Raw genomic sequence first — 25286 nt, 5'->3', positions numbered from 1 at the left:
AGGGTTTTACAGCCCTTTCTAAACAGTTTACAGAGTCAGCATATTGCCCCCAACAACCTGGCTCCTCATTTTACCAACCTCGGAAGGATGGAAGGCTGAGTCAACCTTAAGCAGATCAGGATCAAACTCCTGGCAGTGGGCAGAATCAGCCTGCAATACTGCATTCTAACCACTGGGCCACCACAGCTGTTTTAAGAAAAGATATGAACTTATTTATTTATTTATTTATTTAATTAAACTTTTATACCGCCCTTCTCCCGAAGGACTCAGGGCGGTGTACAGCCTGCATTAAAACAATTTATATACACACTAAAATAACAGTTAAAAAACTTATTCCAAAAAGGCCGAAATTAAAACCGTCCAATTGACCATATAAAATACCCAATAAAATACAATTAAAATTTAAAATGTAAGAATTTAAAAAATTTAGCATTTAAAAATCAGGCCAGTCCCGCTTGGATAAATAAATAAAATAAACTTCCATGTTTACTGAGCGTATTTGTGGACCATAGTTACGATTGCCTGAAGCTCATCTGACAATGACTAGAACTCATCCTTCTCTGTTGCCATCCAAGCTCACCTGAAAAGCTGAGAGGCATAATATTTCCATTAGCTTTTAAATAAGCCATTGGAACCCATATTTCATGCAGGCTTTTAGATAAGTAAAATCAAATCAGACATTTTAGATGACTGGGTGGGATTCTTGATTTATCTAGATATCTATTTATCTAGATTTATCTATCATCTTCCAACAATGTGTAGAATGTGTATCTTGCAAACTTTGGAGCTAGAAGTACATCTTAACCTTTGAGAAATGCTTTTTTTTTTTTTGAGAACAAAAAATGGCTGCCTTTAATTTTTTTTTCCTTTTGTTCTCCTTGTTTCAGATGTCGAATAATCCTTGTAACAGGTAGTATTCCCTGCACATTCTGCCTTCAACTGGCAGTCACCTTTTTAAACTAACTTTACCTCAGTTTAAAAAGCGGTAATTCCTCTTCAAGCTATGGCTGCGGCAAAGAAATGTTCAAGTACGTCCCCTCCCGATGGCGGATGGGGATGGATGATTGTGATTGGCTGCTTCCTTGTTACGATCTGCACTCGAGCTGTGACCAGGTAAACCTTGTGGCCATGAGACAATTTTACTAATCTTGTCCTTTGCTTCAAAGTTGCAGGCGATGATTTCTAACGACCGGGATGAAAACAAAGAGAAGTGGACAGCTTGTGGGCTCTTTATTTGTAGGAATATCTTTACATTTCTGCTAGCCAGCTCTCCTTGTTGTTTAATTGAAACTTTATCAGGCAGATGTAAGTTCCTTACTTAGTTCTGAATTATAGTTTCTGCTGCTTTCAGCCAGGGTTCACGAGAACGATCAATTGTTGACTTCACACTCTCCAGCTTGGAATTTGTTAATTTGAGTTTTCATTGTATTCATATAATTTCACGAAAAGAGGATACGATGTTGAAATCCAGAGTGGGAATATTTTAACTATTATGCTAGTATCTTTATGAACCTTAATTGTCCCATAATTTACCATAAGGTTACCTTACAACCAAAGAATAATTTACCATAAGGCCAGTTTGGTCCACTGGCTAAGGCACCAAGCTTGAAACCAAGATCCTGCAAGTTCTAGTCCTGCCCTAGACATCTGGTTGATATCTAGCCATTACGGTGACTTTGGGCCAATCACTCTCTCTCAGCCTAATTCACCTCCCAGGCTTGTTGTTGTTGGGAATATAAGAAAGAGTATTATGTAGATTTGCTGCCTTGAGATATTTATAAACATAATAAAGGCGGGATAAAAATAAATAAATGAAATAAAAAATAGGGTTACACATTGATTGCAATTTATCTACCATTTGGGTGGAATCTTGAGGATTCTGAGCCACAGATTGAATTAAGTCTGACTATACTGGAGGCATTTCATCTTGATTTCCAAGAATCTATTTATTTTATTTATTTATTTTATTTATTTAATTTTGTCATAACAATATACACAAGGATAACAGGCATAACACAAAAGATTATATAATATATAAACATATATATGGGGAGAAACAAGGTAGTATAAGCATATATATATATATATATAGGGGAAGAAACAATAGGACAGGAACGGTAGGCACATTTGTGCTCTTATGCACGCCCCTTAGAGTCCTCTTAGAAATGTGGTGAGGTCAACAGTGGATAGATTTTTAATAAAACTTTTGGGGTTATGAGACGAGACCACAAAGTCAGGTAATGCATTCCAAGCATAGATAATTCTGTTACAGAAATCGTGTTTTCTGCAATCTAAACTGGTGCGGTTGACATTAAGTTTAAATCTGTTGGTAGCTCTTGTGTTATTGTAGTTGAAACTGAAGTAGTCATTGGCAGGAAGGACATTACAATGGATGATTCTATAAGCTAAACCCAGGTCCTGTCAAAGGCGACGAAGTTCCAAGTTTTCTAGACCCAGGATATCAAGTCTGGTGGAATAAGGTATTTTATTGGTTTCGGAGGAGTGAAGAACTCTTCTCGTAAAATACCTTTGGACACGCTCAACTGTATTGATATCGGATATATGGTACCAGACAGGCGAGCAGTAATCAAGAATTGGCCTAGCAAAAGTTTTATATGCTCTGGTCAGTAGCGTGGTGTTTTTGGAAAAGAAGCTACGTAGAATTAAGTTAACAACTTTTAGAGCCTTTTTAGCTATATAGTTACAGAGGGCTTTGGCACTTAGATCGTTAGATATAAAAACTCCAAGGTCTTTAACTGGGTGGGGGTCATCAGTAAGGTAATGTCCATCAAGCATGTACTTAGTGATTGGGTTCTTTCTTCCAATATGTAGGACTGAGCATTTGCTGGTTGAGATTCGTAATTGCCAAATTTTAGACCAAGCGGTTAGATGATCGAGGTCTTTTTGAATTGTAGATGTATTGTCAGTGGTGTTAAAAAGTTTGACATCATCAGCAAAGAGAACACAGTCACTTGAGATATGATCACAAAGATCATTTATGTATACTATAAAGAGAGTTGGTCCAAGAACGCTACCTTGAGGAACACCACTCTTGACAGGAACAGGATTTGATATAGCACTACCAACCTTAACCACTTGTTGTCTGTTCGACAGAAAAGCAGATATCCATTTGTGAAGTGGTCCTGAAATGCCATAGGATTTTAATTTTAGGAGAAGTTTATCATGTACTACTGAAACAAAAGCTTTACAAAAAACTATGTATATTGCATCTATTGTTTTACCTAGATCAAGATTTGTGGTCCATAGGTTTTTACAGTGGAGAAGTTGTAAATTGCATGATAATTTTTTTCTGAAGCCAAATTGTTTATTTGAGGGTAGGTTGTGTAATTCTAAGTGCAAGGTAATGGATTGATTGATGATGGATTCCATTACCTTGCAGGTGACGCAGCATAGGGAGATTTGTCTATAATTATCAACTAAGCTGGGGTCGCCTTTTTTGAAAATTGGAATGACTGTGGCTAGTGACCAGAGATTGGGCTATTGGGCTATTGGGCTATTCCTATTGCTGAGATTGAAATCTCAGCAATAGGAACAGTTTCATCTTGAGGACAAACATCAAGAGTAATTCTTCTATGGTGAAATATCTGGCTATTTCCTCCTCAGCTTTTTTAGCCCTCATTTTATGAAGCATAATTAACATTTCTCTCAAAAGACGTACAAAGCACTTATCAAAGCAAAAACAAAGCAGAACAGTAAAAGAGATTCACTTTTACTCCAACTAAATTCATTCCAAGTAAAGTACATTAAGGTGGGAGAGGAGAGGATTGAACAAAGAGCAACTTAGATCTATATCAGTGGTGGGTTTCAAATTTTTTTACTACTGGTTCTGTGGGTGTGGCTTGGTGGGCGTGGCATGACTTGGTGGGAATGGCAGGGGAAGGATACTGTAAAATCTCCATTCCCACCCCACTCCAGGGGAAGTATACTACAAAATCCCCATTTCCTCCAGATCAGCTGGGACTTGAGAGGCAGAGAATAGATGGGGGCGGGGCCAGTCAGAATTTTTAGTACCAGTTCTCCAAACTATTCAAAATTTCTGCTACCAGTTCTCCACAACTGGTCAGAACCTGCTGAAACCCATCTCTGATCTACATGCTATCAAACTTCAAACATGTATTCTGTTTAAGTTTCTTATCTTGTCCTTGGCATGAAAAATCTGAATATTCTCTGTCCTTGGTTATTAATTATTAGATACTCCTTGTCTTGCCATTGCCATGATTTTGACATAGGGTAAGTGAAGACTGTTAAGGATAAATTAAGATATGTTTCTCCTCCTCCTTCATGGCAAGGACAGGTGGACATGTTGATAAGATACCCTATTCCCACTATCCTTGGCTGAGATGAACATACATTATCAGCCCTTCCAAGTAGACCATAGTAGGAATCCAATGCCATTTATTATTTTTTTGCTGTAAATTATAGTAATGGAATCTGAATGGGCTTCCTCCGTCTCTCCCTTTATCTTGGTGTGAATTAGGGAAGATAGTTCTATGCTGTCATTACTTCTTCTCCCTGGCTCAAACCTTTTTATCTGACCATTGCCTTGATGGTGGCTCTTCCTCCTGTTCTTCAAGGCCATTCTGTCTTTCCTTCTACTAAAATGACTGGTGTAATTGATTATTGCCAGTGATGTACTGTATATAAACCAGAAGTCCCCATAGAGGAGAACCTATCTGCAGATCTAACCTGGGTGAGGGAATACACTTGGTAGCTTGAAGATGGAAGATCACCCTCAGGGTTTCCTGAGTAGCAAGGAGTGTAAGATTCTTTATCTCTCTTCTTTCCACTATACTCTTTGTACAAACTGTATTTTATTGCTTCTTAAATACACATTTTGTGAGCTGTATTCTATTATTTTTTTCTTGCTTCTCATACTGCCGTGGAATAAAGTTTAATTACCCATACTATTGTATTTATTGTTTCCAAATGTGAAAATATCTGTCGCTGAAACACTATACAGTGCTCAGAATCAAGCAGTTATGACCATGACTGATTCCTTTGCTTTTCAGTTTCCAAGTACCTTTCCTATACTGGTAACAATATTGTTTAGTGTCTGTTACTGTTCCACTTGAACACAATAACTACTGTGACTATAATTATTTTCACATGACTACTGGGTAATGTTGCGAGAGTAAACATTATCTGTCAAGATGTTGAACCCAAGCAAATCAGAACTCTGAGGCTGAGGTTTTCCTCTAAGAACTTTTTTATTGGGTACATCATATCGGCACAATCGAATGGAAAACCAACTCTAAATGTTTCCTATGGTTTCAGTGTAATTAAAATAGAAAAGAACTCCCTCCCCAAAAGTCACAGGTCATGTTGGCTAATTGGTGGGTTTTCCAGGGACTCCTTTCCCGTCTCTACCACCTGTAGAGATGACCTTGATTCCCACAGGAAAGTTCTGTGTTTTGTCTAGTGACATATTTCATCCTCCCTCCTCTATGTGGAAACTGAAGAATAGAAAAATGGCTACTACCAGGTTCAATTCGAAGTTGACAGTATCTTTATAGAACTTATCACTCCAGTGTAAATTCCCCCAAATTGGAAAAACAATAATGAAGTCTAAACTGTGACAATTGCTGTTTTTAAAAAAAAATATATTCCCCAATCCATAACAAGCGTAACTTTTAATTTGTCAAATGGATTGGCACTTCCTGAATATGGAAGATGAATTCCTTTGCCATTTGTATTCCTCACATTATTCCGGTCAAATATCTGTTCTTTTCTTATCATAGCTTCATATTCATATTAGTTGATTCCATTTATTTATTTTGTATAATTATAACATTGAAAACAAGACCTCAACCTTTGCCTTCCCTGCTAATGACAGAAATCTCCCAGCATTGCATAGTTTCATCATTATAAGCACTTTCTTGATTTACAACCATAATTAAGCTTGGCAATTTCAATTATTAAATGGGTCATCATTTCACCGACTTGATTTTACAACATTTTTTGTGATGGTCGTTAAGCAAATCTGGCTGTAAAACAAACATGGCAGTCGTAAAGTGAATCCATTGTTCAACCACTGGCTATTTTTTGCCAAAAATCAGAAGCAAACCTTGTTCTTAAATTTACATATGCTTGTTCAATCTGTGTGAAAATAATTGCATTTAGAGAAACATTTGTTGCTGCTGTTATCTCAAGATGATGGTTGATATGGAAGCTGAATTAGCAGATATTGTACACTGCCAGATTTGTATGCTGAAGAAACCATCTCCATAGCTTTAAACATGCATATCTTTTTAGAGATTTTGGCTTAGTTCTAGAATTAGCAGATCTTTGGTCTAAACTTTCACTCTGATGGTATTGCATTCGATGATAAGTTTTCTTTTTTTCCTTTCCTCAGATGTATTTCAATATTTTTTGTGGAATTCCAGACTTACTTTGCACAAGATTATGCCCGGACAGCTTGGATTCATTCCATTGTAGACTGTGCTACTATGTTGTGTGGTAAGTATTTTATGTACTGTACAGTATTACATGGCATACGATGCAATCCTCCATCCAGTAATCCTTATATTTCTGCTGTTTTGTATTATGTATAACATTCTTATGCTTAGTCCCAAATAATTAGAACCAAATAGACTCAGCTCTTGATTTAATCTAATTCAGCTTTCCTAACTCAATGTTTTAGACTTCAATTCACAGAATTGTTGATTGGTGAATTGCAGCTGGAAAAGGCAAAAACAAAGTGAATTATTGTGGCCCTAAGAAAAACCTACCTCCTTGACTTATATCCATTCGTTTAGTAGCCTTTCAAAGTTACAACGGCATTGAAAAAAGTGACTTATGACCGTTTTTCACATTTATGACCGTTGTAGCATCCCCATGGTCACGCAATCAAAATTTGGATGCTTGGCAACTGGTTCGTATTTATGACAGTTGCAGGGGTCACGTGATCTCCTTTTGTGACCTTCTGACAGCTAAACTCAATGGAGAAGCCAGATTCACTTAACAATCATGTTACCAACTTAACAAATGCAGGGATTCACTTAACAACTGCAGCAGGAAGGGTCACAAAATGGGGCAAAACTCACTTAACATCTGTCTCGCTTAGCAGTGGAAATGTTGGGGTCAACTGTGGTTGTAACTTGAAAACTACTTCTACTTGCTTTATGAATTACAGTTAGAACTTGTCTTTCCTCTAGGAACTCGGTTTCTGTGTACTTATAACTATCTGTACACTCTTTTTTTTTTCTTTATTTCTACATTGAATGAAGAATGATTGGTTCAGAGTCACCCAATGTGCTGCATGGCTATGGGGCAAAGATGATATTCAAAAATTTTCCCTACCGGTTCTGTGAGCGTGGCTTGGTGGACATGACTTGGTGATCATGTGACTGGGTGGGTGTGGCTTGGTGATCATGTGACCGGGAGCAGCAACTATCACACTTTACACAAAAATAACACAAAAGCTACACAACTGACTCACACACAATGCAAAAGCAGCTGGACTTCACACAAAATAGCCCCTGCAAGAAGCAGGAACCTCACAGAGTCACAGAAAGCTCCAAAATGAACTATCACACTTTACACAAAAATACTAGTTTGGGCAATAGGTAGTAAAAAAAAGTTTTAAAAAGTAAAAAATAAGTTCCAACCATCGCGCAGCACAGCTGATTGTCGGATCCTTTTTAAAAACTTTTTTAAAGCATTTTTTTACTACCTATTCGCCTGAACTGGTAGTAAAAAAATGCTTTAAAAAGTTTTTAAAAAGTTTAGACAATCAGCTGTGCTGCACGATCGTCGGAACTTTTTTTTTTTTACTTTTTAAAGCATTTTTTACTACCGGTTCGGGCGAACCAGTAGCATTTTCAGTATCAGTTCTCAAGAACCGTCCTGAACAGGTAGCATTTCACCCTTGCTGTGGGGGAACCTGAATCAGTGTCTCCCCAAGTAGACTCCAGCCATACAACCATTATACACACCTGGTATAGGCTCCTGTCAGTCACTTTGTCTATGTGAAACTAAAGCTTTGCCAGTATTTTCCAATCGCCTTGAAATTAAACTTCTGAAAGATGCTCTTTTAAAAATTTATTTAATATTAAACATAAGAATTACATTTATCTGCCCATTCGAACTTTATGGAAAAGAGATCCTTCTCCTTTTGGAGGAACAAAAAAAAATTGTTTAAAAATTGCAACAGAAGGTAAAGGGGGCAGTTAAAGTAAATGAAGCTTTGGCACGGCTTTAAATGAAATAATTTTTTTCTGGTATGAAAGTGGCACAGTGGTTAGAATCCAGTACTGCAGGCTACTTCTGCTGCCTGCTGGCTGCTTGCAATTCAGCCGTTCGATTCTGACCGGCTCAAAGTTGACTCGGCCTTCCATCCTTCCGGTGTCAGTAAAATGGGGAGCCAGATTGTTGGGGGCAATATAATGACTCTGCTTAGAGAGAGCTGTAAAGCGGTATATGTCTTAAGTCCTATTGCTATTTCTTTTCCTTTCTAGCTCCTCTTGGGAGTTTCATCAGCAATCATGTCTCTAGCCAAGTGGGAATCATGCTTGGAGGACTCCTTGCATCTGCTGGATTTATCTTGAGTTCCTTTGCCACCACCTTGGAGCATCTTTATCTTTCCTTGGGCATTCTTACAGGTATTATTTCTGGCACGGATATGATTGTTTACACATGCATTAATGGGAGCTGTTCTATTATCTGCAGTATACAATGCACGGGAGTGTAATCCTGTGCATGAATTTAGGATACAATCAAACTGCGTTCAGCAGAATTTACAGTTGAATTTATTTTTTTAGGATTACAGCTTGCGTACATTAGATCAGGGGTTCCCAACCCCCGGTCTGTGGACCGCTATCAGTCCGTGGCTTGCCAGAAACTGGGCCACACAAACAAGCAAAGCCCCAGGCAGCACGCAAAACCACGCCCCCTCTGATCCATGGAAAAAACTGGTCCCTGGTGCCCTAAAAGTTGGGGGCCCACTGCATTAGATATTTGAATTAGACTACTGTGATTTCAGTAGTCAGTTTGGGACCTGAGTAAGAGAGAATGTTTATACAAAGCCATCTAGTGGGAGTTAACTTCAAGAAAATTATCTTAGATATTTAAAATCTTAAACTTATAAAATAATCTTAAACTTATAAAATTATTTTAAACTTAAACTTATAAAATTAGCTGTAGTAGTATCATTTTTTTTTCATTTAGCCTAGTGATCAAAAAGTAATGGCACAGTTGTAATTTTACTCTTCAAAACTATTTTTGCTGGTTGATTGCCAAAAAAAAAAAAGTGTGGGGGGGAATTTGACTTGACATCCAACAAAGAATTTAAAGATAGAAGATATTTTATAGATACTTTGAATAAAACCAGCAAAGGAATATAAAGAAACTTGGATTAGAACTAAAATTAGCTCTGGAAAATAATACTCACATTTGAGTTATGACAAAATCTTAATTTTGGAATTTAAAATTTAGGTTTGCTATTTTTCATCTGGGTATATGTGAAGGCTTAACATTTAATTGTTAGTTGACTATATCTACTTGTGGCAGACTGTATTGTCCAGAGTCTCGTTCCCAATGAATTGAGTCCTTCCTTTTAAAAACAGAACAAAACTAAAGCATCCCATTGTTCTCTCCCAGTTCAAAATGAGACATAGAAATATTTATGCTAAAATTGCTGACTTATTAAAGCCTGCATTGTAGCTGTAGTGATGTGAGCTTACTGCTTAGACCCCTGCTATTTAATAACAGTTTTGCAGAAATATTGCACTGAAATGCTGCCAAGAACCTGTTTATACAAGGAACAAAAATCCTGTGTTATGATGGATGTTTCATGTGTTGGGCCAACACTTCTCCATCAACCTTGGTTGGAAGCATTGTTTGTAAATGCATCTGTTCTTTTTATTGATGACATTATAAAATATCCATAGAGCAGCAGTCCCCAAACTTTGTGGCTTGCCAGCCTGGCTGGGGAGGAAGGAGAGAGGGGAACCAGTCCGTGTGAGAGGCAGGCTGAGGCACACGCATGTGTGCACGCATCTCAATTTGTGTACATTGAGCTGCGCACATGTATGCATGCACCAGCTCGCCACACATGCAGCCCGGTTCTGTATAGGCCAAAGCCCAGTAGTCGGCCATGACCCGGGGGTTGGGGACCCTGCCATAGCGGATTTGTTAATGGGATATATTATGAGAAATGAAATATCTATGGAACCCATATTTATTCATTTATTGAATTTATATTGCCGCCTATTCGCCCATGGCGACTCAAGGCGGCTTACAGAATATAAAACCACATTTAAAACAATAAAAAGTAACAAAAGGAATCAAATAAATTAATATAGTACAATTTAAGAAAATCCCATTTGGATATTTTAATGATTGGTATTTTAGATAAACAGATTCATAGAAGATAGATGGAATAGTAGGTTTTGATTGTGATGTATAAGTTGGACTTTTAGCCTTAGGTACAGTAAACTAAAAGAAAACATACTGCCTTCATGCTGGTTCTTAAGATTTAATGTTGGCAAAAATACTAGTTCACTCTTCTATTTCAACTCAGTTGTCATAAAGTTATTAAGAATATGTTTGAATATATCAGGATAAAAATTGAAATACTTAAAAAATAATAAAAGAGAATAAATATTAGTAAAAGTGGAGAAATTAGAACTGGAGAGTGAAGGAAGATGTGATTTATATAATTGAGCATGGAAATATTAAGACACGATTAAAATATGGAAAAAGAATACTATGGAAATAAAGTGGAATGTATTTGGATATGTTAAATTGTATAAGATATGATATGGCCAATACTCTGTTCATAAACTATGTATGTGTGTGTGTGTGGGGGGGGGAATTGAAAAATCAATAAAAACTTTTTTAAAAAAATAAAGATATTTTAAAAGGCAGATTAATACAAGAGCGGAAGGATAATTTTTGAAAAACAAACAGATTCATACAGTGTTTCACTACTCATTCCCTCTTGATGGCTGCAGTTAATCTATCTCCTGCATGTTGTGTATGTGTGTGTGTCTTTCTCTTGCCAGGATTGGGGTTTGCTCTTTCATATTCTCCAGCTGTAGCAATGGTGGGCAACTATTTTCACAAGAGAAAAGCCCTGGCGTATGGAATCGCCATGTCAGGCTGCGGCATTGGGACCTTCATCCTGGCTCCTGTGGTCCAGCTTCTGATTGAACATTTTTCCTGGCGCGGCGCCTTGCTCATCCTGGGCGGTTTTGTTTTGAACCTCTGCGTCTGTGGCGCCTTAATGAGGCCAATTGCTGGAGAAGAAAACCAGAAGAACATGCTGGAATTCTCTGAGCTTGAGCTGGAGGCGCCAAAGCCAGACTTCAAGCAGTGGTCTTTCTGTTCTCCCGTGATCAAGCTATGGTCTCACAAGTGGGTGTGCCGCTGCTCGCAGCAGGAGTACAACTTTGTACTGACCCCAGACTTCGTGGTGCTCGCAGTGTCCATCTTATTCATGGCTTATGGCTGTAGTCCACTCTTCGTGTACCTGGTGCCTTACTCATTAAGTGTCGGAGTCAGCCACCAACAGGCGGCTTTTCTCATGTCTGTCCTTGGAGTCATTGACATCATCGGCAATATTACTTTTGGATGGCTCACAGATCAAAGGTAAGAGGGACTGTGCAGGAGAAGGAGATGGTTCAAGGCAATAAGCCCTTGGATTTATTTATTATTTATTATTTAAATTTTTATACCGCCCTTCTCCCGAAGGATGATCTCCTTGCCTGCCAGGAGCTGTTTGCAGAAGACATTTCTTTGTGATGCAGCCTTTGTATTATTCTCAGACCATTGTGGACCCAACCTACAGTCGTTCTCAACTGCTCTCTCCTTCTAATGTAAATGTTTCCCACCTTCTCCTAAAAGAACCCTAAGGGTTTCAATCAGTGGTGAAATGTAAAATTTGTTACTACTGGTTCTGTGGGCGTGGCTTGGTGGGGTGGGTGTGGCCAATTTTTTTTTACTTTTAAAAGCATTTTTTTGCCTTTAAAAGAAAAAAAGCCGCTGATGATCAGGCAACTCAGCTAGGATCGTCAGAGCCTTTTAAAAGCATTTTTTTACAACTTCTTTGGCCGAAGAGTTTGTAAAAAAAATGCTTTTAAAAGGCTCTGGCAATCCCAGCTGAGCCACGCGATCATCAGAGGCTTTTTTTTTACTTTTAAAAGAATTTTTTTTGGCCAAAGAAAAAATGCTTTTAAAAGCAAAAAAACAAAACAAAAAACCTCTGATGATCGCACGGCTCAGCTGGGCATGGAAGGGGCAGGGATTTTTGCTACCAGTTCTCTGAACCACCCACCACCATAGCTACGGGATCGGGTGATCCGGTCTGACCAGCATTTCCCCCCTGGTTTGAATGATCTATGAAGCATCTCTGCACAGTGACCTGTCACTCAAACAGCTTAAAAATTGATTAACACTTCATTCCAGTCACCCAGCTACCCTCACCCATGCTTTAAGGAGCATGATTTGTGATGCAAATCAAACTGCAAACTGATGCAGTTACCGTATTTTTCAGAGTATAAGACACACTTCCCCCCTAAAATGGGTGAAAATTTGGGTGCGTCTTATACACTGAATGTAGCCTTGCCCACCTGTCAGCCCCCACCCTTTGGCCTCTGCCGCCCAGCAATTTGCCTCCTTGCAGCAAACAGCAAGCAGCTCGTTTCAAGTTTCAGCTTCAGCACAGCCTGATTAGTACAAGTAGCTGATTGTCGGTTGGATCGGCCTCCCGACCATCAGCTGTTTCAGGCTGCAGTGATTGCCATTGCCTATTGCTGCTTGCACATGCCCTATTTTCAGCCTCCACTGTTTGCTGCAAGGAGGCAAATTTCTGGAAGGCAGATTTTTTTTGTGTGTGCTAATCAGGCTGTGCTGAAACTGAAACAGTATGTTTGCTGTTTGCTGCAAGGAGGCAAATTGCTGGGAGGCAGAGGTAGATTTTTTTTCTTGTTTTCCTCTCCAAAAATGGTAGTCACTTATAATCCGGTAATGCACTAATAATCTGGTAAAGCACTTATAGTCCGGAGTGTTTTATACTCCAAAAAATACAGTAATTCCTTTTTGTTTTTCCTTGTTCTCATATTATTATTTTTCTTTGAAGGCTCAAACCTTCCTTTTGATGGGTGTGGGCTTTATGTGTGCACATAGTCCACAGCCAGGGCTGAAATATGGAATAAGAGAAGCTGCAGTTTTCCACAAATCAAATGTTCCCTTGGTCAAAGTAGGAATCACAATTTCCTGAAGTACCGTAATGATCACTTAAGGCTCTGCACTTGGTTTCCCTTCCAAACAGTAGCCATAAATCAATCAGCAGTTGGAACAGAATGCTTTCAGTACAGAGGTGGGTTTCACAGGTTCTGACCAGTTCTGAAGAACCGGTAGCAGAAATTTTGAGTAATTTGGAGAACTGGAAAATACCACCTCTGACTGGCCCCTCCCCCATCTATTCTCTGCCTCCTGAGTCTCAGCTGATCGGGAGGAAATGGGGATTTTGCAGTAACCTTCCCCTGGAGTGGGGAGGGAATGGAGATTTTACAGTATCTTTCTCCTGTCACACCCACCAAGCCACGCCCACCAAGCCATGCCATACCATGCCACACTCACCAAGCCACGCCCACAGAACCGGTAGTAAAAAAAATTGAAACCCACCACTGGTTCAGTAGGAAGAAGGAAGCCAACCCTTGGTGATGACTTTTCCACATTTAATTGGCAAACTGGAGGCACTGTTACTGATGATGGTACCTAATTTGAATAATGAAACATCTGCAAGAGAACAACCAAGCTCAGAGACCACCAAGGACCTCTCATTTCTCAATCTTGAGCTACCAACCTTTTTTTTTTAATCCTCATTAGCCAAATCTAAAATAGGACAATAGAGATAAGCCTGGTAATTTCTCCTTTTGTGTTTGTGGGATATCAGAACACCCTCTCAAGCATGACCACAAGAGTGTTGTTAGTACTAGGCTTTTTATGAATTTAGCATTTACAGACCTGTAAATTGTTTTTACTAGAATACTTTGGTTCTTTTAAACCTTTCTGTGAGACTCTTTTGAAGCCTTTTAAGACTGCAAAAAGGGATACCAAACATTTTGTTTCAGCGTTCCGTAGCCTGGTGCCCTCACGATAAAATATGGGATTAAATGTAACATTCTTAGTCAGAACTGATAGTTGGAATTCTGAAAATTACCAACTCAATGCTAATTGGACAGGTTCTAGTTTTGGGAATGCTATACTTAAACTACTACAATGAAACCCATTAAATTTATAAAGGAAAAATAAAAGATCAAGTAGCAGCTAGGGAAAAAAGTAGGAAAGGGACAGAATTTTTCCATGATTTTTTTCTGGAAGAATGGCAGCATTTCCACAAGCTACCAGACTCATTCCCCGCTCCCCAAATCAGTTATAATTCTGATTTTATTTTATCCCGGAAAGGGATAATGTTTAATTTCTAAAAATAGGTGCTACAATTTAGTGAGCGGCATGATGGCCTAGAGTGAAGATGCTTACTTCCCACTTGGAAGGTTGAGAGTTCAATCCTAGGCAGCGACAGATGTTTCTCTATCAGGGAAGAAAAGAGAAACTATCTGTTGTGAACTCCGCGCAGGTGTCAGGAAGGGCATCCGGCCAGTAAATGCTCAGTTCCATTCAGTTGCCCCCACTCCCCCCCAATAAAAGAGTTGTAAAAAGGAAAAAAAAAGACACCACAATTTAGTGTTAGTGTATAACCTGAAAAGCAGCTGTCGCTTTTTATTCGAATGAAATGATAGCTAGCCTGTCAGAAGAAGAAAAAAAATCTGTGTAGGCCAAACATAGGAAAAAAGAATAAAAGGTGGAACCACAAGACCATCAAGGACTCCCCCTCCCACCCCCTTGGAGAAAGAGGTTCTCATCACAACTAACTCTCTCCTTTCTTTTCTTGACTCTTCCCTCTCAGGTGTTTGAAGAAGTACCGTTACGTTTGCTACCTCTTTGCAGTGGCAATGGATGGTCTCTGTTGCCTCTTCCTTCCGGTTCTCCAAAGCTTTTCACTCCTGCTGCCTTTCTCTTTCACCTTTGGCTATTTTGATGGCGCCTACATCACTCTAATTCCTGTGGTGACAGCGGATGTTGTGGGGACTGCTTCCTTATCCTCCGCCCTTGGAATGATTTACTTCCTTCATGCAGTCCCTTACCTGGTCAGCCCACCTGTTGCAGGTCAGTACAGGGGAGTGAATCAGAGTAATATACAGATCTGTTTATATACACTTGTCGAATATGGTTTCATTCAGTTCTTTTCAGTCGTATCTCTCCTGGATTAAAACCGTCGGTTTATCTCCATCAGTGCATCTTCAATCACCACTAGAGCTATCTAAATCCATTTTAGCCATTTCATCTGCCAACCATCACCTTCATGTGCAAGCTTTCTCTTCCCAATAAACTCCTGGGTCTGTAAAGGCTTCCAAGTAACACCCCCAATGAAAGAAAACTCCGAGGCTTGAGTTTCCTCAAAGTTACATCTTGTGAGAGAAGTTATACTGGCACATCTGGGAAAACCCGAATCTGAAAGTTTCCAGGTTTTCCCCACCCAAAGAAAAGTTCAAATCCCTGCCCAACACCCACAGGTCCATCATGTGATCCAATCAGACACCATCCCAACTGGAGATGCCCCCCAATTCCAGCCTTCCAGGTGCAGGGCAAGATGTCCTTGACTCTTTGAGAAAGGAATGTTATGATGACTACATATCACCCCTGCTCCATACAATCCCTCCTCCCAGTTTCCCACAGTAGTAAACGTGGCAGGTCTGAAGGCCTAATACAAAAGATGGCTTTCAGGCCTGAGACCTTCTTTCCTAATCTGACATCTGCTATTCTGCCATTCTCCAGTGAGCATCTAGCTGAATGAGAAATATACCTATACTATTTTGGACAAATGGCTGTACAATCTCTCCTGAAAAACCTCCAGTGATGGAACACCCATAATTTCTTAATTCCACTGGTTAATTGTTCTCACTCTCAGGAACTTTCTCCTTAGTTCTCTCCTTGATTAGTTTCTATCTGTTGCTTCTTGTCCTCATGAGATGTAGTCAATATAGCTATGTTCAGTGGTGGGATTCAGCCAGTTCGCACCACTTCGGGAGAACCGGTTGTTAACTTTGTGAGCAGTTTGGCAAACTGGTTGTTGGAAGAAATCATTAGGGCAGAGAATCGGTTGTTAAATTACTTGAATCCCATCACTGGCTATCTAGCTGCAAAACAGATTCCCAATCAAGGGGCTGAGATACTGGCATATAAACGATGGCATGGAAGAAAGCCCAGCTTTGATTACAATACACGAGAATATTTGGTTCTACGGTTTTGCCTGTGTCCCAAAAAAAAAGAAGAGAATCGAATTGATTCTGAATTGCAGATGTGAGGATGGAGTGCTGGTTGGATATTTGCTGCATGGAAGAATTGTTGATATCGCCACCCAAATTATTCAAATATTCATTGCTTATTTTGATGAGAGGGAAAACCCAAATAACCTTGAAGGGTCAGTTTTTGTTGTACATATCCAGATGAGCAATGAAAGAATCAAGAGCACAGGCGTCAAAAGAGCTTTTGATCTGTGCCTGAAGTTAGATGGCAGTCGGAGGAGAAGGAGAAATTGAACGCTGCAGGCATTCAGAGAGATTCATCAAAGGGGATCCACTCCTAAGGCTTTTCTGCCAAGAGAGAGCAAATGAAACAGCCCAGCTGATGGGAAGCCATGTCACCTTCTGAATGTAAGGAGTGAAGAAAAACTTTAGAAGAAAAGATGAAAGCGCTCCATAAGACTCACAGCTGCTGTCCATAGTCAGAATGACAAGGCAGGAAACCGCCACCTTAATTGGAATCCAATGTAGAACAAGGATTAGACTGGTAGCAGACAAGAGCCCCAGCCAGTTATATAATATATGAAATGTGATTATCATTCTGCACACCTAGATTTCAAATTGCTAACCAACCAGTGCCCCAGACTGTCCCTTGGGCAGAGAAGAGGAGGTAAGACCACAAGTGGACAGAGTTCCTGTAGACAAGTGTGTGTACAGGGTGGGGGTGGGATGAGGAAATCAATTGGACAAATAGAAAGAAGTCAGTTCTGCTTCAGTGAACAATATTTGTACATGAAGGACAAGTGCATCACAGGCTGTGAGGCGGCATCAGTAGACTTTGGGATTGATGAACCAAAGCCAACAGTGTTCTCGAAGACAATCAGGATGTGTCCAACTCCCCAGATGGAGAAGACTGCATCTAAAAATAAAGCAATTGGTGTTGTGGCTCCAGCCGCCCCCCTCCCCACCCGGTCCTGGCCCCCTGCCAGAAAGTGACTCAGAGAGTGAGGGGGAAGGGCCGTCAGGGGTCCCCTCTGCAGGGCTGGCCTCTCTGGCTCAGCTCCAGGAGCCAGAGGCAGCCCAGGTGGAGGAGATGATGAGGCCTCTCTCCTGTATCTCCCCCCGCCCAGGCAACGCTTCCAGACCCAGCTATGGACAATAAGTCCTGGTTAGATCCCAGGTTTAGTAGACAAGAGAGGCAGGAACAACAAAAGAAGGGGTGGGGCAGGCCTAGAGAGTGCTGGGTCACGGAGCCACACCCCATAGGGTATAAAAGCAGGTGGGGCTGCTCTACTACTTCGTGACAGACAAAACAAACTGGAGAAAACTTGAGCTGAACTATTTGACTGAGCATTTGGCCTGGATTGCTGTTTATTCCTGACTTATTGGTTGCTCCAGTAACGAGCTTCTGTGACGCCGGCATCAGGGAAGATAAAGAAAACCTTGGCAGACGATCACTGGTTTGCTGCCAGAGCTGATAGCTGCCATGGACTAATTTGCTGGCTAACTGAATCAGTTCACGTGTCTCCCGGACTGAGGTGGTGGGGACAGAACACTTGGAGACAACATATCACTATGTTTGAGATGCTCAAGAAAAGGGAGCATTGCCCCTACTGGACTAACAATCTTTCACCAAAACATTTTGAGATACAATGGGAGCTCTGCAGGATGACTATGATCAGCACATCAGCCTATGAGAAGCAGTGCTTCAGACAGGACATCAGTTCTGCCAGTGGTCTAGTACCTCCCAATCTACTGTCCACAAGGAAGAATGTCTTCCAGATCTCTTCCTTATCTCTCTTTTTGATTCCCCTTCTCCAAAATTGCTGATCTCCAGCAAATAGATTACTTCATTGAACAAGCACTATAACGCGTCTTTTTAAAGGGGAAAAGCGTGTCTACTTCAATATCCCCATTTACAATCTTCATTGGTGGTTAATCAGTTTCCGAATGCAGTTCAAAGGGTTGGTGTGATTAACCATTTGAGGCTCCCTCTGAACACAAACTCTTCACTTTGCTCCGGTTTTCAGAGTTTTTTTTTTTTTTAAATTTATATCCTGCCCTTCTCCGAAGACTCAGGGCGGCTTACATTGTGTTAAGCAATAGTCTTCATCCATTTGTATATTATATACAAAGTCAACTTTTATTGCCCCCAACAATCTGGGTCCTCCTTTTACCTACCTTATAAAGGATGGAAGGCTGAGTCAACCTTGGGCCTGGTAGGACTTGAACTTGCAGTAATTGCAAGCAGCTGTGTTAATAACAGACAGACTTAGTCTGCTGAGCCACCAGAGGCCCCTGTGTACGTTGACCCAAAAAGGATCCAGGAGGCAGCTGTTCTCTATTGTGAATCCACAATTGCACAATAGCAGCCTCTCAAAGTCAGATGGGCCACTGGCTTTTAGAAATATGGTCAGCTATTTGTGTTATATTGGATCTTTAGAGATTTAGGCTGTTTGTTGGGCTGCCTGGTTTGGTGTCCGGATTGGTTCATTGTGTTACATATATATTTATTTTTGGTTTTCTAGCTAGTAAGATGGATTGTAGCGATTGACTGATTTTACTTCATTGCTCTTATTGTAAATCATTCAGAATCTTGGAAAGGTGGGATAAAAATTTAACACTGTTAAGTTAAAAAAGTAAAAAATAATGTGTTTTGGTATAGGCAAGTGCTGTATTGGTTAGAACCATGATGGCAAACCTATGGCATGTGTGCCAGAGATGGCATGCAGCGTCCTCTCTGATGGCACGCGAGCCGTCACCCTAACTCATGCATGCATGCCTCCTGCCAGCCAGCTAATTTTCAGGTCTCTGCCACTCATGTGCGGGGACGGGCCACATGTAGGAAATGCGTACACATGCATGGGAGGTGGGGGGTCGTGCACGCATGTGCAAGGGGTGGGGGAGAATGGGGAGTCACACATACATGTGCAGGGGTGGGGGGAGCACGGGGGCACACACGCATGCATGGGGGCACACGGGGGCATTGCATTATGCCTGCGGCCGCGTGCTTTTGGCATGTGATGACGAAAAGGTTAGTTATCACTGGGTTAGAACAATGATGAAAAATGGATATCCAGCCAGATCTGAGTATGGGATGGAAACACATTGGTCATATCCCATGATCACTGGCATGGGATATTGTGCATCTATCCTTGCCCTACTTGACCACTCAGTGACTTTCAGTACCATCAACCATGGTGTACTTCGGGGATTGGGGGTGGGGAACATTTCCTTTCCTTAGGGTCGATTCAAGTTGGTGATGATTGGGGTGGAGAGATCCTGTCCTTTGCCCCTATTATGTGGGGTGCCACAGGATTCAATGCTTTCTCCTCTCCTTTTTAACATCTTACATGAGGCGACTTGGTCTATATGCCCCCCATGAGTGAGATATCATCAGAATGTTGTACATCTCTATCCCCATTGAATTAAGCGATGCCATGGATATCTTTATCCCACATTTTTGGGGACTAAGAAGGAAAAAAATATTTCCATTTTCAACTATGTAAAGTCTGCTTGAAAGGATACACCACAATTCCATCTTTGATTTTCACCAACATACTGAGTGAGTTCGGATTGGAAGGCCAAACACCACTGAAGGACCTTTGTGGACCTCATGAATCTCTGAAGCTGCCTACACTTATATGAATATATTATGGGAATCTTTAAAATAACACACAACCGACTGTATGGATTTATAAACGAACACACATGAAATAACAGATTCCAAAACAGATTGATGCCCAGTTCTTTGAGCAAAATCAATCAAAAGTGTGATTTTTTCATAAATTCAACACTAGAGGGCAGAATGTTCTTATCTCTTCTCCTGCCGCCTGGAAAATAGGAGAAAGGAATAATATGCACATATGTTGCTCTTCTGTCAGCAGTATTTCAAGGACTCAAGAATCTGAAATATGATGAACAGTTTTATTACTTACTACCATAGTTTGGCTCTTTTTTACCCTTTCAAGGTCATTTTCTGTTTTCTGAATCTATGAACTCCTTAAAAAAAAAAGTGGAGTAATCTAGAGCAGTCTATCTTCAAATTGTTAAAGCAGTCAAGTCATTTTTTTATGGCTTAAAAACAGCTGTCTCCACTTGTTTCAGTGGTTGGGTTTCAATTTTTTTTACTACCGGTTCTGTGGGCGTGGTTTGGTGAATGTGGCATGGCTTGGTGGGTGTGGCTTGGTGGGCGTGACAGGGGAAGGATACTGTAAAATCTCCATTCCCTCCTAAATCCAGGGGAAGATTACTGCAAAATCCCCGTTTCATCCCGATCAGCTGGGACTCGGGAGGCAGAGAATAGATGGGAGCGGGGAGGTGGTATTTACTGGTTCTCCGAACTACTCAAAATTTCCGCTACTGGTTCTCCAGAACTGGTCAGAACCTGCTGAAACCCACCTCTGACTTGTTTCTATGTGCACCACCACTTTGCTTCATCCCCACCCCCCACCCCAGGACTTGAAAGCCACACAAGTCTGGAAGAAGACCCATCCCCATTTTTTATTATAGAAGAAGAGAAGGGTTTTTGTATGTCTCCTTTCTTCATAAGCTTTTTTAATGTTTGGTCCAGGCTTGCTGTACTTTATGCCTTCTTTTCTTCCAAAAAGGAAATTGTGCCAGGGCCCTGAAACATTGCCAAGATAATCAGAAGTATGCATCACACTTAAATTATGTTGATTCAGCAGGTCCTTTCCTGCTGTTTATGTTATATAAGAAAGCATTTAGACACAGGGAGCAGAATCGGCAGACTTTCAGGTACCAATCACCAGTTTTCAGAAAAGCATGGCTCCTTGTGCACATGGGGCCTGATGAAGGATGCTGGGATTTGTAGTTCTAATGAGACATCGACAAGAAGGGTCAGCAGAAGCTGTGGAAGAGGTGAGGTTAAAACCAGCAAGATGGTGGACAGAGATTGTGATGGATTCTCTGTTTGAAAGGATAGACTGCAATCCCATCTCTGCTTGGGACCAGCCGATCTGCAAAAGGACTGGCTCTGCATCACAAGGCTGTGTCCCCCGTTCTGCCCACTTAAACATGGACTGAGAATGGTTGCTTTTTTCACCCACACTCATCACCACGCAGCATCTTATACTGGGCGATTTGATCCCAATTCCTAGAAAATTTAGAGACTAATAAAATTCTGCAGGAGAATAAATAGCTATTGGGCCATCTTAGTTTCCCATCTTGGGAAAGCCTTTAACATAGCCTTCTGCCTTTGCAGCTGAAGGTTTATTCCCTCCTGCTCCAGAGAGATTTTGTCTCTTATGAATGTGGAGAAATCTGTTGGAGAAGTGAAATATTTTGATTCTGCAAGGAGATGATTCAGTCATTCATTTAAGGCAGGGGTCTCCAACCTTGGCAACTTTAAGACTTGTGGACTTCAACTCCTAGAGTTGGGAGTTGAAGTCCACAAGTCTTAAAAGAGCCCTGGTCTAGACAAGTAATTCATCCAGGAGTTATTAATTACCCAACTAATTAATTACCCAACAAATTATCCCATCAGAATCAAACTTTGAGCTGCTAACTGTGTAGGTGTGGGTATATGTACATGATATATGCACACACATACATATACATTCTACTATAAACCTCTTTATATATAAAGCAAGAATTAGAACAACAACACTCAGATAAAAGTCAATCCCAATCACCATATTTGCTTTGCTGGCTGAGGAACGCTGGGAGTTGAAGTCCACAAGTCTTAAAGTTGCCAAGGTTGGAGACCCCTGATTTAAGGTCTTTATAAGGCTGTTCAGCTTGCAAAAATGGGCAGGAGCAGGACAGCAATAAAAGCAGAATATAATAAATCCCACTGAAAGGGAAACAAAAGTCCCAACAACATAATATTCATTTTGGGGGAGCCCAGGATATGTCATACCTTGCAGGACATGCTCATCGATACCCTGGCCCCATGATGGCGAACCTATGGCACGCGTACCAGAGGTGGCATGCAGCACCCTCTCTGTGGGCATGCGAGCCGTTGCCCCAGTTCAGCTCCGCTGAGCACCTCCTGCCAGCCAGCTGGTCTTTGGGTCTCTGCCGCACATGCGGGGGGGCATGCGGGGTGGCTGCGCATAAGCACAAGGCAGGGAGCATGAGGGGAGCAAACATGGATATGCAGGGGGCACGTGGGAGTGGGGCACTTGTACAGGGCCATGCCGGCATGCATGGGGGCTCGGTGAATGTGTAGACCCGCATGCGCATGCACAGGAGGTGGAGTGCATGTGGGGGGGTACATGCATGTGCAGGGGGTAGGGCACATGCGCTGGGGCTAGGGTGCATGTGCGGGGCAGCACATATTGCATTTTGGGGGTTCGGGCACACAGAGACTTTGGGCACTCGGTCCACAAAAGGTTAGCCATCACTGCCCTGGCCTCAACATCCGAGAGAATATCCATCTTAAGTGCCTCTTAAAGAGTAACAGGATCTGAGCCAGTTGAATGGATGTGTAACTAACCTTTGAATTTGAATAGATGTGTCATTTAATAACTTAGGATAGAGTTTTGCTGCAAGGATAACGATAAGGAAACTCATATTTTCCAGACCTGCTGGCATTCTAGCCATGAGCCATGGTGGTGCAGTGTTTATTTATTTATTTATTTATTTATTTATTAAACTTTTATACCGCCCTTCTCCTGAAGGACTCAGGGCGGTGTACAGCCAAGATAAAAAGCAATAAGTATACAAAGTTAAAAATCAATTTAAAATACCTATTCAATAGTGGCCGAATTAAAACCGTCAAATTGACCAACCTAAAATACCCCATATAAAATTACAGAAGATTTAAAAATTTAAAATTTAAAATTTAGAAATTTAAAAAATCTAAAAAATCAGTCCAGTCCCGCTTGAATGAATAAATGAGTTTTTAATTCCCGACGAAAGGTCCGAAGGTCAGATATTTGGCGCAAACCGGGGGGAAGGTCGTTCCAGAGAGTAGGTGCTCCAACAGAGAAGGCCCTTCCCCTGGGGGCCGCCAGCCGGCATTGCTTGGTGGACGGCACCCTGAGAAGACCCTCTCTGTGAGAGCGTACGGGTCGATGGGAGGCATAAGGTAACAGCAGGCGGTCCCGTAAGTACCCGGGCCCTAAGCCATGGAGCGCTTTAAAGGTGGTAACCAGAACCTTGAAGCGCACCCGAAAGACCACAGGTAGCCAGTGCAGACTGCGCAGGAGTGGTGTTACCCGGGAGCAACGTGGTGCTCCCTCAATCACCCGCGCAGCTGCATTCTGGACTAGCTGAAGTCTCCGGGTGCACCTCGTTTAAAACGCAGCATGCAGGCTAACTCTGCTCACTGCCAGGAGTTTGATCCTGACTGGCTCAAGGTTGACTCAGCTTTCCATCCTTTCAAAGTTGGTAAAATGAGGAACCAGATTGTTGGGGGTCAGACTTTGCTGACTTTGCAAACCGCTTAGAGAGGGCTGTGAAGTGTCGTTAAGTCTAAGTGCTATTATTATTTGTACACCATGGATTCTAGTGTAAACCGTAAGTGTATTTCCATTGTATAAACCCAGCTAACTGATTGCCAATGAGCCCTGATCCACAAAAGTATGTGAACTAATCCAAATAGGTGAATTAATCCTTTGTGTTCCCTACAGGTTGGCTTGTGGATACAACTGGCAACTACACTGCATCTTTCCTGCTTTGTGGGTTTTCTATGGTACTCAGTTCGACGCTGTTGTGCTGCGCACGACTGGCCAAGATCACACCCACGTCCCCAGGACCAGGGAGCAGAGACACTCAGGCCAAACAAGAAAGTTGGACAAATGGAACCATAGTTTATCTGGTAACGGGAGAACTGGATCAAAGAGGTGAAGAACTGTTGGCTGGGGAGCCAAACAGCCACAGCAAAAGATGACAGACGTACCAACGCTCCCTCTTCTTGCCTAAACCAGATATTGCTAAGTCTGCTACACAGTTGATTTTTTCTCTCTCCAGTAGAGGGAGGGAGGAATCACAGAATTTTCATTCAGAAACATTCTGTCTTCCTAGCAAATTAAAAAGCCTGTAGTAAACAAAGGCTTCAGTGATCATGATGATTTTGACAAATGTGATGGGATCCCAGTACTGTAGTGCGAGGCAAATGAACTCAATGTTAGAAACAACTTGTATTCACAGGGAAAGGAAGAAACAGGACGCAGAAATGGTTCAAATGATGTGGCGCAGTAAGCCCTCTAACGACATTTTTTTTAGGTCTCTAAAAATCTGTCGAAATGCATCAGCATTGTTTGCAAGGAACCGTTATGAAGATCCATGTCTCACAGTGTGACTTGCCTCCTTTTTGTTGGGAAAAAACCCAAGCCTTTTACCTAGATTTGGATATGCAGATTAAAAACGGACATTGGAAGGCTGAAGCATCTCAGAGGTTTCCTTTGCAAAGCATCTGAAAATAATTCAGACTAGTGTGACAACATTGGAATGGAAGATCATTCAAGCAATTTGGTACCCCATGGGTGAATTTATGAATCTTAAGTTCCCCATGGGCCTAAGGAGCCCTGGAATTCTGCTGCAATGATTTATTTCTGTTCATAATTCGATTTCATGTCTAGAAGCCACAGAGTTGACTGTCTTTTATGTGGTTCATAGAGGCATGGATGCTGGCTTGTGCAATAATGTCCAAAACACAGCTACCATATTACTGCTCTTGCTGGGGAAAAATAAATTGTAATAAATTTGCACCAATTTTATTAGCAAGAAATGTCTGTAATACTCACATATATTTTATATGGTGATTGGGATTGACTTTTATCTGAGTGTGGTTGTTTTAATTCTTGCTTTATATATAAAGAGGTTTATAGTAGAATGTATATGTATGAGTGTGCATATATCATGTACATATACCCACGCCTACAGAGTTATCAGCTCAAAGTTTGATTCTGATGGGATAATTTTTTGGGTAATTAATTAGTTGGGTAATTAATAACTCCTAGATGAGTTACTTGTCTAGATCAGGGGTCT

The 25286-nt window shown here is 41.1% G+C and overlaps 1 protein-coding gene across 5 annotated transcripts in view; it reads left to right on the top strand.

The window, feature by feature from the left end:
• Positions 1-25135, top strand: part of SLC16A12 (solute carrier family 16 member 12) — a 63220-nt gene extending 38085 nt beyond the window's left edge. For all 5 annotated transcript variants that reach the window (XM_058187064.1, XM_058187067.1, XM_058187068.1 and 2 more), the window contains 6 exons: positions 888-1113; positions 6374-6477; positions 8478-8621; positions 11025-11610; positions 14933-15192; positions 23927-25135. In XM_058187064.1, the coding sequence (XP_058043047.1) occupies positions 1004-1113; positions 6374-6477; positions 8478-8621; positions 11025-11610; positions 14933-15192; positions 23927-24186 (1464 nt within the window). In that variant the 5' untranslated portion in view covers positions 888-1003 and the 3' untranslated portion in view covers positions 24187-25135. The remainder of the gene's footprint in view (positions 1-887; positions 1114-6373; positions 6478-8477; positions 8622-11024; positions 11611-14932; positions 15193-23926) is intronic.
• Positions 25136-25286: the final 151 nt, after the last annotated feature.

The sequence above is a fragment of the Ahaetulla prasina genome, chromosome 6, assembly GCF_028640845.1.
Source record: "Ahaetulla prasina isolate Xishuangbanna chromosome 6, ASM2864084v1, whole genome shotgun sequence".
NCBI classification, from domain to species: Eukaryota; Metazoa; Chordata; class Lepidosauria; order Squamata; family Colubridae; genus Ahaetulla; species Ahaetulla prasina.
This window is presented reverse-complemented; position numbering and strand designations above follow the sequence as displayed.